The sequence below is a fragment of the Molothrus aeneus genome, chromosome 2 (assembly GCF_037042795.1).
Source record: "Molothrus aeneus isolate 106 chromosome 2, BPBGC_Maene_1.0, whole genome shotgun sequence".
Classification (NCBI taxonomy): domain Eukaryota; kingdom Metazoa; phylum Chordata; class Aves; order Passeriformes; family Icteridae; genus Molothrus; species Molothrus aeneus.
Genome location: NC_089647.1, coordinates 101,251,729 through 101,268,327, shown reverse-complemented (window position 1 = coordinate 101,268,327; position 16,599 = coordinate 101,251,729). Strand labels below are relative to the sequence as shown.

General features: G+C 36.3%; 1 protein-coding gene across 2 annotated transcripts in view; it reads right to left on the bottom strand.

Annotated features, from left to right (window-relative positions):
- CDKL5 (cyclin dependent kinase like 5) overlaps positions 1-16,599 on the bottom strand; it is a 127,484-nt gene that overhangs the window by 10,063 nt on the left and 100,822 nt on the right. For both annotated transcript variants that reach the window (XM_066545402.1, XM_066545403.1), the window contains exons 11-15: positions 16,419-16,579; positions 13,139-14,162; positions 9,639-9,744; positions 7,498-7,621; positions 80-182 (exon numbers count right to left, since the gene is read on the bottom strand). In XM_066545402.1, the coding sequence (XP_066401499.1) occupies positions 80-182; positions 7,498-7,621; positions 9,639-9,744; positions 13,139-14,162; positions 16,419-16,579 (1,518 nt within the window). The remainder of the gene's footprint in view (positions 1-79; positions 183-7,497; positions 7,622-9,638; positions 9,745-13,138; positions 14,163-16,418; positions 16,580-16,599) is intronic.

Genomic DNA, 16,599 nt, shown 5'->3' with positions numbered 1-16,599 from the left:
TGTACTAATCTAGCATACTAAAATGGTATAATTCAAAATGAATTAAAAAATACTTCTACTAGAAATGCTGCATACTTACATTTTGAGATTTCTTCTTTTTCTTTTTTATTGCCCTGAAAAAACCTTGCTTTTCTTTCTCCTTGAGCTGTTCTGAGTGACTGTTAAGGTTTTCAGGACTTTTCCTAAATATGAAATAAGGTATTGTAAGAGAAATTTTATTATTGTATTACTTTGCAAATTCTGTGCAATACTGAGATCTGATGCCAAAGAATGTAAATTATTGATTAAAGTAAAAAGTTACTTAAAGTTTTAGCATTCATTGGTTCCAGGGTTACTACACAAGTACCAGATAGAGTTATTACAAGGGATAGGAGGTACACAGTGTTAGGGTAAAATAATTAGTTTAAACCAATGAATAGTTTTATTAAGGGACAAGGAAAGCATGCATGTGTTCTTTTAAGCCAGAATTTAATATTCAAATCAAAATATCACACACAAGGTCTTTTAGGAAAATGAAAAGCATATCTGAGAGAACATACAAATCAAAGCACAGGTCCAGTTTATCCATTGCTTGCTGGAGAAGCAGGAGTTGCAAAGTTGGCCAGAGAGAACCACTTTCAACTGCACTTCCTGACCCTTGCTGCCATGGTTCCAAATCTATCATCAGGGAAGCTGGGGATCTACTGTTGTCCATTTCAACTTAAAACCTTCTGTTAGTTTGCTATGCGTGAGACAGTGCTGGCAAAAGGAGGCGACCCAAAAATGGAACAGGTGACTTGCCTGAAGACTGAATTTCTGCCTTTTAACTCTTAACTTACATGTCTGAAGCAACTACAGCTGATAAATAACACATTACTTTCAAGATAAACAGTATACCATGCATGTGAAGTACTTATACAGGGTAAAAAGATGGTTTACAAGGACAGCGGTGAGACATAACTGATTGCACTTCTAGTGCCCTTTAAAATAGCTTGAAAATTGAAAATGGTGCAGGGAAGCATCACAGAAATATTTTCAGAGATTTCAATCTCTTTAGTGCATTAAAAATACACCCAAACCAACTCAAGTATTTAGTTTCCTTGATCATGACGCACAGCTACATATCCAGAAAGAAATTAGAGAATACTAGAAAATCTTGAAACTAACAAGTAAAGATATTACAAGAACAAGCAGGTGGATGATGTAGCCTAAGTCATATTAGAAATAATGCACTGATTTTCACAATAACATCATTAAGTGCCAGAACAAGCTCCTTAGTGAAGTGCACTTCCCATCTTTGACATTTCGAATCAGGACCCAATACTCCTCTGGGAGAAACAAAGCCAACAGGTCTGCCTCTAGGCCTGGATCCCAGAGGATGGACAACATTTCATAGCCACTAACATACCAGAAGTCATACTGGGTCTTTTAATAGGCCCTTTTCACGCTTAAATTGCATGAAAACAACAAAAAAAAGATTCCACTGTCTGGATGGAAAACCTAAAGCAAAGCCACTCTTTTAAGGGCTCTGTATGACAAACAGGAGCAGCTTTTCTTGGAGCAACTGTAATGTAGCAACATTTAACTGTCTAATATAGTTGTCACTGGCTTCTAATTCTGGCTTTAAATGCTATGCTATCAGCTGGTGATTCAGCTGCTACTACATGCCAGGCTGACTTTTTTTTCCCCAAATAAATGTGAAAAACATAATTGGGGTAGGAATCACTGGAGTCATCCTCCTTGTTGATAAAACCATCTTCACTCTGATAGGTGTTATCAGTTCAATTTCTACACAAGACCACCTCAAGCTTGAAATGTTATCTGCCTCTAAATATAAATGCATGCAGTATTTAAATCCTGTAATAAAGTGCAACTGTTCATTAAGAGAATGGTCTTAGCAAAAAGATTCATAGGCAGAAAGTATGGTAGAAATTTTCCTAATTTAAATTTTTGAGAACTTATATCTAGATGCAGAAATTACATTCAGGTGCATGACAATATATATTTAATATGGACATTACAACACTAATACAGGGAAAAAACTCCAGTTTAATGTAATTATTATACTTATAACAGGTATTTTAAATATACTGAATTGCTAAGGACTCCCTCTGCTGTCATGTCCCTGTATTTGGTACTACTGTAAGTGATGTGACAGGTGTAAGGCATTATTATACAAGTCACTTAAAGCACCAGGGAGAAAGCCAAGGAGTAAAGACTACTGATTACATTCAGTGAACTCAGGAGTCTGACATGACACAGAACACCTGCTGAATTATTTACCAAATGATTTTTACTTGATTTGTTAGAAAAGCTGGAGAAAACCATACACCCCAAGTATCCTGCTTCTACTCAGAAAATCATGTAAATGGGGCTCAGAATCCTCTGAGCCTTTCCCCAAAGGAGCTCCTGTGCATCCACAGCTGCAAGCATATCCCAAACCATAGTCCCAATGCAAATTATCAACCCAATGATTGCTGTCCACTGAGGAACCAGTGTCAGATCATAAGCAAGATCACAGGAGGTTATTTTATCCTTTAAAATTTTTCAGTGTCTTGCTATAGCTTTTCTATTACAAAGTCTAATCCAAAATGGAGATGCTGTATTTTAACAGGTGAAGTTAATCTTCAGAGTGAAGCTTGGAACACTTTTTGCTATACTTTTAGACAGAGATTCACTGAAGTGTGATTCTTTTCTTTGGCCCAGTGAACCTGGATGAGAAAACTGCTCTCCACAGCAGCTGAGCAGAGAGGAGAGAAATGAAATTCTGCACCATCATTTCCTCTTTATGGCTACAGTGACCAGAGAGAATTGGAAAATAGGGGGCTGAGAACTGCTCATTTTCAATTGCTGCTTACCCAAAAGCCAGTGGTTTTATACTGAATGGTTTGTCATTAACTCCTATGACTCATAATGCAGTACAGTTGTCTGAAAAAGCATTGACCTTGAAAAGCAACTGCTTCAAAACACATGCTCATTATGTGAAGAGAGTGAACATATATAGCATTATAGCAGGAAGCTTCAACACCAGGATTTTGTACTGAGTAAAAATAGAGCAGAACATTTTGATCGATGATGAAACACTGGGATAATTTAGGCATCCCAAAAGATGATTTTCAGATAATGGACAGTGCAGGAAAAAAATAGGATTATCAAAAAAATCTGTAGAGTCACACAACACTAAATTCTTACAACATACTGTAAGTATTTTGGTATTTTGCATAAAGCTTCAGCTCTTGAAAGCAAACAGTTCCACCAGAGTCTTCTATGTGCTGTCTGTTTTAGTAACAAGTAGGAGTAGCCCTAGAGAAGAGCCCCCACTCAGAGAGCTCATTCTCAAGCAGAAACTGAAGGCAAAATGTGCTGTGCTTTGTTATTTTATCTTTGTGTACCTTTTGCATGCTTAGGACATTTAATGTAGAACACATTGATTATTCTGGTCTGAAACATCGGAAAAGGCATAAGTACAAACAGAAATTCTGTGATTATCACTCTAATTTATTACCCCTAGTAAGAAAGGTATCCAGCTTCATGCAGGTGCAATGAGGTGTAGCAGCAAACATGCATGTGGCAAGCAAGCTGATGTGCTTTCACATTAACTAAAAAGAAAAAATAGGAAGCATGTTGCATTCATGCTGCCATAGAGAGATTTGTATTGCAGACAGCTCTTTTTGGGAGGCAATTCCTCATGCTTGTTTTAGATATTCTTCAGCAACCCTAATCTCAGTAGGCAGCCTGGCTTGGAAACCCTCATGTACTACTCCCTTTATGGATCCAAACACAATTAATGAGTGATGTTTTTGTCTAATGAAGGAGTCACTGAAATAGCAGAACTTTTCTATGAAGATAAATGACAAACACTAACTCTCCAAGTTACCTTTTAGTTTTAGTCAAAGTAAGACCCTTAAGGGGCAGTCACACAGTTACCATTCAGCAAAGGCAAGAAAATGTCAGAAATGAATGAAACCATTCAAATAGATAGTTCAAGATAAGAATCTCAATCCCACAAGCTGAAGCCCACAGTAAAAGGTCATGGTCTAAAAGTCTGGCATTGAAAGCTTAAAATCAAAAGATCAAATCTGAACTCTGTTTGGAGCTGCAATTTTTTTTTTATTTTATCATGTGGAATAGGAGGATTTATTAATTGGAATAAACCCCAGATCTATTATCTCATATACAGAATAACATTCATAATTTGAAATTTCCTGATTTTTTTTTACGAATTCCATTAAAGAACTGGAAAATATTTATAATGCTGCACACACAGCTGAACATGCTCTAAGCTAATTTGCTCAGATGCTGGTAACCTTTTACTTTCAGGAATAAAAAGTATGACTATAATGTTACACTGACACTGACACAGCAATATAAAAGTCAGTCGTGTCCTGTTTTTTGTAAACAGGAACCTTGAAACTTGACAGTGGATATAGTTTTAAGCCTTTTACTCTTGTAAGAATGATTTTTTTTTCTTTTCTTGAATGACAGAGATTTTGTGTGTGTTTATATATATTATATACATATAAAAACAGTAATATTATTCATAGAGTTTTTCCTTTTTATTATTTTTGCAGAAACGTATGACTTGTGCTAGAGAAGATATGACAACCTACTTGTCATAGCATGACAACATTTGTGTGGACATAAAAGGTCTAAATAAAAATGCTTTCCAGAAGCCCCCAAATATCTTGCAAGCAGCCAATACAAACACTTCCAATATGATCTGAGATACACTACTGCAAGTTGGAATTAATTCTAAAGAGATATTTAGAACTATGACAGTGGTAAGATAATTCAGGCCAATGTTCTGGGAGAATACAATTAAATATTCTGCCAATATTCTGGCAGAATACAATTAAATATCTTGCCTATAACTACTGAATTTGCCCAGCACAGGACAAAGCCTGTATGAGTAGAAGAGAATAAAACATTTATTCTTGTATCAATTGAAAAAAACTGAGCAAGTTCAAGGTCAGTTACGGGAAATTAAACTCTAGCAAAGAAAAGAATTTCTAGAAGGATAAAAAATTTGCCTGTTTTCAAATAAAATTGTCTGAAGTTCAGAAATGATCTAGTAATTTAAGAGTAAAATCTGATGACAAAAGTCAAGTTTATAATATCTTTATTTTAAAAGGCAGGACAGTGGGGACAGAGCAAAAAAATGCACACAAAGACAGGGGAACATCTGTGACAATTCAGTCTAGCAAACATCACAGAATCTTTGACAGAAGAAAGGCAACACAGAGCAATAGTATGAGAAGCAATATTTTACAGTAGTGGCAAGTCCAGGTGGAATACATGTCACTCATAATTTGAGATGAATTGTCATGTACCAGTTAGGTATGTTATTCAAACATCAAATATTTACTTCATCATAAAATTGATGTAAGCAGAATCACATTCCATTAGAGCTTTCAACATTTTCATAAGCATTTACACAACTTCTATACAGAAAATTAAGTAGAGGAACACAGACTCTTCACTACTCAGGAATTGGGTTAAGCTGCATTTATGGCACAGAACAATTTTGCAACATTAGACCATTGCCAGGACAACTTGAACAGAGTTAGCAGGTAGAGCTGGGCAGGAAACATTTCAGGAAAATAGGGAGTAGGAAAAGAAAAGATAAAGGTAAGCATATGCCAAAATAGCAGTAACTTGGTGTTGCAGCTACTGCTATTTCTTCTATTTCATAAGAAGAAATGCTTATTCTTCTGTAGATTCTTCTCTCAAAGGAGCTGTTCCACTTCGTGAAAATACTTGAGTACTTTGGAGCAAGGACTTAAATCTAACTGTCTCAAAGTTAATGAAGGGCCTTTTTCACAAGGCCATATTCAGCACCTCTGTGGTCCTTTCACTGTTTTAACAAGATGAAACAGCTTCAAGAGAATACACTGAGGGAACCAGCAATGTCCTCCAGAATAACCTCTGACTTCTGGTTTAGGGCATTCACTTGTTAGATCTAAGATCTCGGTTCAAACCTCTGGTTTAAATAACAAAGACCCTGCACTCAAGTTCCTCACATTCTAAAAAATAATGCTGCCTCCAAAATATTTGTTATTTTGAGAGTATCTCTGGTTTTGACTGGCAATTCTTTCCTGGAGCTGAAGAATCCTCACAATAAAAGGTTAACGGTTATCAGCCAGTTCCTTTGAAAAGTTTTGGTTTTCATAATTTGGCATTATAAACAAAAGAAAGTACTTCATAAAAATATTCCCAACCAGCTCTAATAACATACACTATTTTTTCAGTTCAGAGTTAAAATAACATTATATGTTTCTTTGCAGTCAAGACATTATATTGCTGAATGATATATAAAGCAAAACAAGGTTCCAGTTGTCTTATGTTATATGCAAGATAGAAAGATCCAGATACGAAGGAAAATGTAAAATGGTAAAGGGGTTCAAGAGCAGGAATAAATACCTTCTTTAGCCACACAAGCCACAACATAAGTACCACCGTTTTACATAAATGACCGCTTTCCTCAGCTAAGTCCAGAAAATGGATGTAGGTGGAGCTACTGAAGGACAGGAAGCAGACTCTAGTGAATCAGAGCAGGTGAGAAGGGTTCTGGAGTAAACATCTTCTATTACTGACATAGGTAGAACACCTGAACAGAAGCTGTCCACCACCCACCACCCCCCTTTCTCTTTAAGCACATAATTCTCTGGTTATTTGTGTGAAAACACAGTAAGTCAACAAACCACTGAAACACTTTAGATAGCATAACTTCATGGCCCTTTCAGAGAGAAGTGTTTCAGAGAGTGGTATAAAGCACAGCTGAACCATGCAAATGTATGCAGCCCATTCCTCTCACCAATCCTGTGAGCTCCATCTACTTATTTTTATTCAATATTCTTTATTGTGATTTTAAAAAATATAAGATTAGGAGTATTTTAGAGCCAAACAGCTCTAAGAAAAACAAAAGTATTTCTCTTTGAGTCCTGCAAAGCTATGTATATGCTGTCATTTTATTAGCATAATTAAGGTGCTCTTTGTTATATAATGGAGCCATGTGATGCTTTTAATCTTTTGAAATCAATATACACCATTAAGATGTCACTTAATTCATTTTCCCATAGATTGTATTCATCTCCTTCTGTGTATAAACAAAGAGAGCAGCGGTACCCATTGTAGGGTGAAAATATTCTTCATTAATATAGTACTTTATCTATGGAAACATGCATTTTGATATTTTTTCCACCTGTCTAACAATTCATGCTTCTGGAATCCACAAATTTCTATATATACTACACACACAAGCACTTTGTACTATCTTTACCTAAAGACTAATAGTGGGAAAAAAATTGTGAAGGATTGGACAAAAGTATATAAACTTTAATGCATTCATGTTATGGGCGCAATGCAGGATTCCTTGCTGCTCAACGGGACAGAAAGCATGCCATGCTAAGCACATGGACAACTGCAAATCTTGAGAAAGGCATGAGGTTTTTGTCCCTCCTGTTAAAAGCACATTTTTTTCCTGCCATTCTCTACACATGTGTGCACATTACAACTCACCAGGTGTCAAAGGTGGTTTGTCTCTTGGGGTGGTTTGTCACCGTGGTGCTGTCTGCTGGTAACACCGAGGCTCTGTTGGACACATTGTTTTCTATGTAGGTACTCTCAGGCCGTGGAGATGGAACTGAACAGAGGAACAGCAAACAATGTACACTGAGCCCTGCCAAAAATCCCAGCTCCCACTTCTCTGCTCCCTCTCTGCCTCTTACAGTAACAAAAGAGCAAAGACACGGTTGTGTTTTGTGTATGATTGAAAAGAAAGCTGATTTTTGTATCTTTGCAGGGTAATATTGGCTGCAAAATGAGACCATCATCAGAACTTGGGTAAATTGTTATTAGATTTGAGAACACTTCTATTGGTAGGGAGCTCTAAATGTGAATGATATTTAAAACAGGAAAGAGAATAAGAGGTTGGAATACTGTTACTAAAGACATGAAACACTACAGTTTACATTTCGTCTTCACTTTAGACCTTAAAAAAAGTAGCACCCATCTTGGAAAAAAAAAATTGATTTTTGATGTAACTAAGAGATAATGCACTGAAAATTAAAACATTGGAATTAGATATTATGTATTTTTCAAACAGACTTACTGTGGTTTTGAAAATACACAGCTATATACAGATCTACAACATAAATTTATTAGAATTATGAATATCACTAGAAATACCTGCACTGGATTAAAAATTGACCAGACATTAGTTGGAACATTAATGCAGCATCATATTACACAATCTATCAAAACAGCACCTGTAAGGTTTTGTTCAAGCTGTAGCACAAAAGTATATACTAATAAATACTGCTCTAATACAAAGGTTAAATTTATATAAATAAGGATTTACCCTTTTCACAGTAACTTGCTTATATTATTATCACCAGTTTTGCACATACTATTATCAGAGTATTATTTTAAATATAATATCATCTTCCCAAAGCGTTAATTAAGTCTATTTAAAATATATTTGTTTGATAAAGTTGAAGAGGAAAACCCCTCTTTTTATAACAAGGAATTGAATAAATCCCAGCTCTGCAGTTTCTTTAGCACATGATTTATGAAAGCCATTCTTCTTTGGAACTTTTGTTTCACTATACATAAAAAAGAAAGATAATCCATGTACAATTTTAGGAGCTTTTTATGGATTAATGAAAGCAATTCAGGACTGAGAATTGTTAAGCATCCTCTGTTGCATTTGCAACACGAACACTCAAAAGCATCACTCCAAACAGTACAAGCTTTAATTCTGCTCACAGGTTTTAATATTGCAGTGGGACATTTGCAAGGATTGTCAGATTTTAACGTGTCCAAATCAGGCCATCAGCCAAGTGATCAACCTGAAGAGGATCAGAGGGAGATTTGTGACTCTGCTTAAGGTTATTAAGTGACTCATAAAGCGAATTTCAGCTGATTGGGACTTCTTAAGGTTCAGGGAGCCCCACAAGCCTCCTAACACTTGCAGGACAGTAATTAGCCTCTTATCATCTTTTTCAAAACAATTACCTAGGTTTAGCCATGAGGCAGCTGCTCAGAAACCACCATCTTTTGTGTGCCATAACAGAACAGTATCTATTTGTGTGTGTCCATACACAGACCTGTTTTTTATTTATTCTGAACTGGAATTATCTAAGTTAGCTCTTGCTTGTAGGAAACCCCGCTCTTTAGTAAGTTTTAACAAAAGAAATGCCACAGGTTTCAAGCCATAAAAGCTAGAGTTACACTTCCATGTAACACAGTGTCTGAAACAGATCAGTAAGTATGTCTATGTGCTACAGGTGCATAGGTATAAATAGTCTCTTTATAAGAATTGAAAATAAAAATTTAAAATATTAATTAATTGCCTACTTTGGCAGTTAATATTAATGGTAATATTAATTTTGTTCATTTTGCCCTGATAAATTACATTTTGCTTTACAAGGTACTGCAGTGGATGTACTTTCCAATTAAAGTGAGCTATCATTTACAAATAAACAATAGGGTACCAATGCAGGTCCTGCAAACTCACCCTCTGAAAGCTGAGTAACAATTATTTTTCCAATAAACCTTGGTAATTGTTCATGTTAATTCTCTGTATCAATTTTTAGTACTTAATTTATATTCCATGCTAAAATTCTGGATTAAATTTGAAAGATCCACCATGAAATTACCTCTGTAAAAGCTGCCAACTCTTCTCGGAACAGGGTCATTATACAGAATTCTATTCTCCTTAGTAGATGCTCCATCTTCTGTGTGTGGATCATGATATGCTCCACCCTATGCAAAAGAACAATAATCTTTTTAAAATGAAAGACTGTAAACTGATTTTCAGTTTTTAACCAATATACATAAGCAAGAAAACTCCAAATTCACCCCACAATTTTCCTTTCATATTATTAATAAGTGCAAATATCACATTACAGGCAACGTAATCAATAATTACTTGGTTTTGCTGCTTGCTTTCTTCTTTCCAAAATGACAAAAATGGCATTAACAAAATTTCACCTCTAAGCTGTAATTTTAAAGACATGAATCTGATTTCAGGCCCTCAGAATTTCAACCTGAATGAAACACAGCAGTAACATCTCTGGAGGAATCTTTTACTGGAGGCTTGTTAAATTAATTTCTGATGGAATCTGGTCAGTCTGCTACTGGCAAACACTAAAAAGCAGATAGGAATGCATCTAATTTGAGATAATTGCAACACCAAAGCACTATCATTGCTTATCATCTCTTATCTCTTAATATCATTACCTAGAGGTACCAACAATCACAAAATCTACTGTATGCAAAATAATAGAAAGTCTCTGAACTAAGAAATTTATAGACAAAGTTCTTCAGTCATACAGGATAGCTAAAAGCATTTCATTACCTCTAATTTACTCTATTTTCCTGAAAACAGTACTGGAAGTACTTCAAGTAAAACTTCAGGTGAGCCAGTAGAAATACCCTTATGCACATAATTAGCCACCAAATATGACTTAACCCCACTCTTAAATGAATCAGAAACTACAATTTTTCCCTCAGTATGGACTGACCACATGAAATTTAATGCTCTCTCAAAGACCCCACAGGAAACTACTGAAACCCCTGTACTAACTGAAATCTAGAATGTTCAAGAATGACAAAGGTTAAAAATCAAACCCACAAAAAAAACCTAACCAAAACTAAAATCTGGGATTTCAATTCACTGCACAAGTGATTTCCAAAATTTATTTTGCTTTTTGTGGATGAAGTTCTGGTCTCACAGTCACAGAGAAAACAAACCTTGAAACTGAGGTCAGAACTGCAGCTAAAACAATGCTTCAAATCCCAGCTGGATTCTTCTAAAATTTACCAGAGGCTGAAGCATTTGATTAAATTACTACTTGTATTAGATACTTCTTTTTTATCAGCAGTTACATTTCTAACATGAGACAGTAATAGCAACTTGTATTTGATTTTTTTCTGCTTAACCCTTTTTGTGTACATTTAATTTAAATGTTAAAAAAACCCCTTAAAACTGTTGTGTTGAGACTTGAAAAGTCCTAAAACTAAGACTGGATGAGAGTTTTTTCTTGATTTTTTCTAAAATAAGATTTAAAGCTAGGCAAAAAAAGAATACTTTTCTTTAAAAAGCCGTGGTAGAGCTAAGAAGAAAATCAGTGAGAAACTAGAAACATGGAAGTGAGGAAACTTCACCAAAGATGAGCAGAGAAAAAAAACCTAAAAGAATTGATTAGAAAAAGTAAGTATGAAAACAGTAAAGAATCTATGAGAACACATATTATTAATGAGTTTTTTAGTTCACTAATCTTGAAGGCAGTGAAATTTTCTGACTCCTAATGCATAATGTAGAAAAGGGGGGAAAATGAGGATAGTAAGGAGCCAAAGAATGACTTTGTGAAAATGCCTTCATGAGGCATAAGAAGATTGACAATTTGATTTGTTACTGAAAGCAGTATAAACAAATTAAAAACAGCTTTGTGAATTCACAGACTTAGCATCCATTTCAGAAAAGTCATTTTCCTTTCACACTTCTAATGGTTGAAATACAGATTTTAAAAGCACTAATCAAGTAAAGGCTGAAGTTTTAAAAATACTGACCATAAGAGATAAAGTTCTTTATCTGGAATGAACAGACTTTCCAAAGCAAATGAAAACGAACAAAACCATAAGCATTACAATACCCATCGATTTTCCTAATTAAAATAAAAATCTGTCAACACATTTTCAATGAGAAAGAATGATCCAATAAAAACAACTGGCCTCCAAACAGTACAAAATAAAATCAAAATGACTTCAAATTACTATCTGCTGCATAATGCAGAAAATGAACTGAAGAAGACAAGGCAGTGTGACCTTTTATTATCAAAAACTAAAACACTGATATTACTGCCCTTCCAAATAATGTCCTGAAGAATAAGTAACATTTAATTTGACTGAAATGAGAGAGACAGAAAAATAAGTACACAGGAAAGAAGTGTTTTTGAAATGGAGCTGCTGTAATCCCCTCTAGGTAGCTTTTTAAAAATTATTATTCCATTGCACTTCTATTTGGATATTTTCTCATGTTTGAATACTCATAATCTTGAATGGAGGAGATGTGCAATGGATGAAAAAATATATTATGTCTTTTTTTCTCTACTGGACTGAAGAGAGAACCACTACCTGAAACTGGTCTTTTTATGGTACTTGTAGACCCCTATTAGGTCAGCTACATATATTTCTTAGATGAACTACTAAGTGGGCAGAGTATTTTAGTTTCTCATAATCATAACCATAATCTTTGGACATTAAATATTATTTAGAGCTCTTTGACTTTCTTCAAGTTGTCAACAAATCTGAACTAGATGTTCTCTCCTTAGAAGTCAGTTTATCACAGGTGTAGGCATAGAGAAACAAACACTCATTTTTGTATTTGTCTCTGCACCATTTTGTTAATAGAGAAATTTAAAGCTTTGAGGACAGCTTTCATAGTCATCTTTACATATCTGATATGTAAAACATGAGATAATTCAGAAGTGTTGTGTAACAAATGTAAATCAACACCAGATCCAGCCTGTCCTCACTCTTTAATTAATGCTCACAGAAAAACACAACCAGGTATCCACTGACAGTAACCACTGTGAGGAGTCAATTTACCAGTGGCCACTACAACATGAGATCTCTAGATTACACCAGTTACTTATCATACCAATCTAAAGAAATATTGCAAGCTTTGATATTTCTCTAGTAAATTAGGGTATTTCAGCAATAATAACCTGCTATACCTGAATGAAACACTGGCTTCAAAAATTAACATTAGCATTCATAACAGAAATACATATAGGAAAAGCTAAATAAAAACACAAATGAGAAAGATAATTAAGCAAAATGATACAGTAAAAATGACATCAGACCATGTAACCAAGGACTAAACAACTAATGAAATTTTAACTTTGGAGATCATTTTTCCATTCTCACATTTCAGTACTTTAAGATAATGGTATCCATAGCCCATTTTTTCAAAGTACCTCGAAATATTCAGCCCTTCTGAAAAAAAGCCCCCAACAACATCCCCATATTGTACAAGACAAATAAATTAATAACTGCAAAGAAACAAACACAAGACAGAAAGCAGGCCACTGCCCCACATGACTTAAAAAGAGAAAGGTAAACCTTCAAATAAGAGGCAATATTTTGGACTAACCCTATTAGAATCTTCTGTACAGTCTTCTCGTGATGAGCCAACAGACCTTGTGAGTGACTTATGCTGCACCTGTGGAGATAACAGTTGCAGGCTGTTTGCTCTGGCTGCCATCCCTTGCCCTACGCTTAAGCCACCCTCTGAGCCCTTTGACCTCACTCTGTCCCGGCTCACATACATAGAGTGTCTATGAGGGCGCTGCTGGGAAGAAAAAGGACTGGTATAACCTAGACCATAGGAAAAAGATTCATGTGGAGCAGACAGAGAGTGGGAATGGCTTCCATCCATGTGATCTGGCAGTTTTAACTCCTCCATTGTTTTGGAGTGTCTGGTTGGTGGTCTTCGGGTGTCCAGGGTGCCCTCGCTGCGGTTGTTCCTCGCGGACGGACTGAGCATAGTTCTGTTATCGCTGTGCCGGGGAGCGCTCGGGCTGGTAGGAGAGTTCAGGTCCATACAGCTGGATGGAAAATACCTACTGGTGTTTGGTTCTGCAGCTTGGGCCCTGGCCTCAGAAAGGTTGCCCACGGATTTAGAGTCTGTCAGAACTCCATGGCTCTTGGACTTTGTCCGATAGGAGGGACTCTTAGAGGACTGTGGGATGGTGTCGATGTAGCTGTGGCGACTGTGCTTGTCGCCGGGCTGCAGCGTCCCAGTTTTGCTTTGAGAAGTTTCCATAAAGGAGTGCCGGTTCTGCTGAGATCTGGTGTTAGACTTCAGGTATTTTGTGCCTGAACCATCAGAACTTTTGGTGTCCACATTAAAATCAAACTCTGTTTTTCCCTTTGGTTCCTTTGGGCTGAGAAGATGCGGCATGTTATTATTTGCTATATCCTTGTTGCCAGATCCAGGTGTGCTGCTTGGTTTTTTTGCGTGCATTGGACTAGGTGCAGGTCCAGGAAGGTTTCCATTTAAAAAGCTTTCATTTGCTGGAAGCCCCTCTTCTCTTGGCCCGCCAGCCCCTAGTGGCATATCCTTGCTGTTTGATCTGTGGTGTGACTGCAAAGCAGAACTTTTGCTGGCTTGATTTCTATATTAAAATGCATAAAGAAGCATTAATATATCAGATTACTTATTCATGTATTAATAACTTCAAAAAAGTACACCCATTCCAGTTGCCATTTAAAACCAAAAATTTAACTGCAGTAAGATCAAATATTGCCAACTAAGGCACCAGAAGGTTCACTAAAATAACAGATTTGCAAGTGTTAGTACATGACTGTTTCTGGTTATAATCTGATGGCAAACTCTGCTTTGGTTAATGATTTTGCTGACAAAAACCCTGAAGATATCAAATCTAATAATAGAAATTCCAACATATATTTGCACATTTATGCATGTGTGTATGATGTGAGTACATTGCTAAGTGAAGCATTACATTATAAAAATTAGCTGCATATCAATCGAAAAAATCTTAAATACACCTGGCATATCAAAGGAAGGTAGAAAAATCATGTATGTCAGCACTGTCAAAAAGCCCTGATACAATCAATGCTCCAGGCTATCTTGTGTATTCCTGGTTTGGAGGAGGAAAGAGAAGAAAGGAGGGGAAAAGAGGTTATTGTTCAGATGAGGTGAGCCTGAGCTAGCCCTGGAACACCAAATCCAAAACCAGGTCTACCACAGAAGACAGCTTTTGTGGAACTTCCACTAACACTATCCCAGTTTTTGGTACATTAACTCATTCCAAAGCTGCACCTGAAAGGCTCTGCAACCAGACTGACTTGGTGCAGAGCTACTTGGTTGTGTCCTTATCCCCTTATCCTCTACTCCCTAGCTCTTCTGGTTTTGGGACTAGAGGACTGAGATATGAGCTGGTTCTGCAAACCCTGAGACTTATTTTTTTTTTGAGCAGGATTTATTATCTCAGGTTTTCTGGCATTAAACCAGTTCAGCTTCTGGATTTAGGCTGGCACTGCAATAGCCAAGACTGAACAGTGCTGGAGCTGTGCTTATTTGCCTTGATGGACCTAGGCAGGCTATGAGTAATTAACTTATTTCTGTAACAAATCTATGATGTAACTCAGATATATTACTGAGGGTTGAAGTGAGAGCTCACTGTACCTTTGTTGACCTTTTTGTTAATTACAATTGGATAATGCTAGCTGTTTTTATACCTAGGATTTTTGTATTAACCACTTCCAGTGATCTCATAATCTATTTCATTACAATTCCTAAAACTTAAGCAATTTTAATGCCAGTTTGAAATATTTTTCTGTTAACAGCAAGTATATTTTTCAAAACTTCAGAGATAGAGGAATCTAGTATTTTCACTAGGCAAGACTTTTGGACAAGTTTCCAGTGGATGTAGGTCTTTCTTTCTGATGCCATATGTCTAATGGTAAAACTTCTACTCTAAGCATCTGTAAAGGCAACTAAAACTTTTTGGTGTCTATCTTTGAAAAAGTAGAGATTGTGAATGTCATCCCAAGTCTTAAAATAGAGGAGCAATTTTTCAAATCTCACAGGATAAGCTAAAGAAAAATATGGCCAAGATTAAAAGCCTGCATATAGAATATTAAAATATTCTGCATACTTCAGAGGGTGACCTTTATGAATGCATTTATCAGAGCAATAACAAGAAGCTTTTTGTACTGAAGTATTTCATCCAGTAAACCTGGTTCATTGAGGTATGAAAACTAAGTGGCTTCTCTCAAGCTATGTGGGTCCAGCAAGGGAGTCACTGAGCAAACATATCCTGCTATGAGTCTGAGGTCAAACAGACTAGACACGATCCACAACTGCAACTGCAGACAAAATTCTGTTCATCTCCAATTTGGAATGTGATCAATGTGCACAATTTTCAGGACATTGAGCCGCTACAAATCTGTGTGAACTTTAAGCTTTTAAATATCAAAATCTTGGACAGATTTGTACATATACAGCCGTGGTAGCATTCCAAAGAAAAGAGCATTCGTTTGGAATCTTGGGCATCTTCCAAGCCACAAAATTCCTATTGTTCAAGAAAAAGGCTAACATTTTTTTTAAGGTGGATCAGCCAATTATTTTTCTTTGTCATATATAGAAATGGCTTCAACATTGTCTCTTTTTTTTTTAAGATGCATGCAGTCTGATGCAGAAAGTAAGCAAAAATTTCAGCTTGTGTAGCTGTAAATACTCTGTCTGCTTCCTTTACTCAGTGAGGCAACACAGAACAGCACACATGTCTGTGCCTATGCTGCCAAACAGCCCCTTTTCTTGTAGGTGATGCTGTGTGTGAGCACGACAACAACTCGCTCACTGGCAGAGCAAACGTCAGTGGTAACAGTGACAAGACTACATTTACCTGTTAGATAAAGTGTTGCTGTCTGCATGGTAGGGTTTTCTCTTAGCTGACCGTGAAGGTGAACTTCCACAGCGATCCAAGAGTCTTTGGGTTTGAAACGAAGGGTGGTTCAAACATTGTTCTGTCAAATATCTATCTGCTGGATCTAGCTTCAGTAAGTTCTTTGAAAAACAAATCCCAA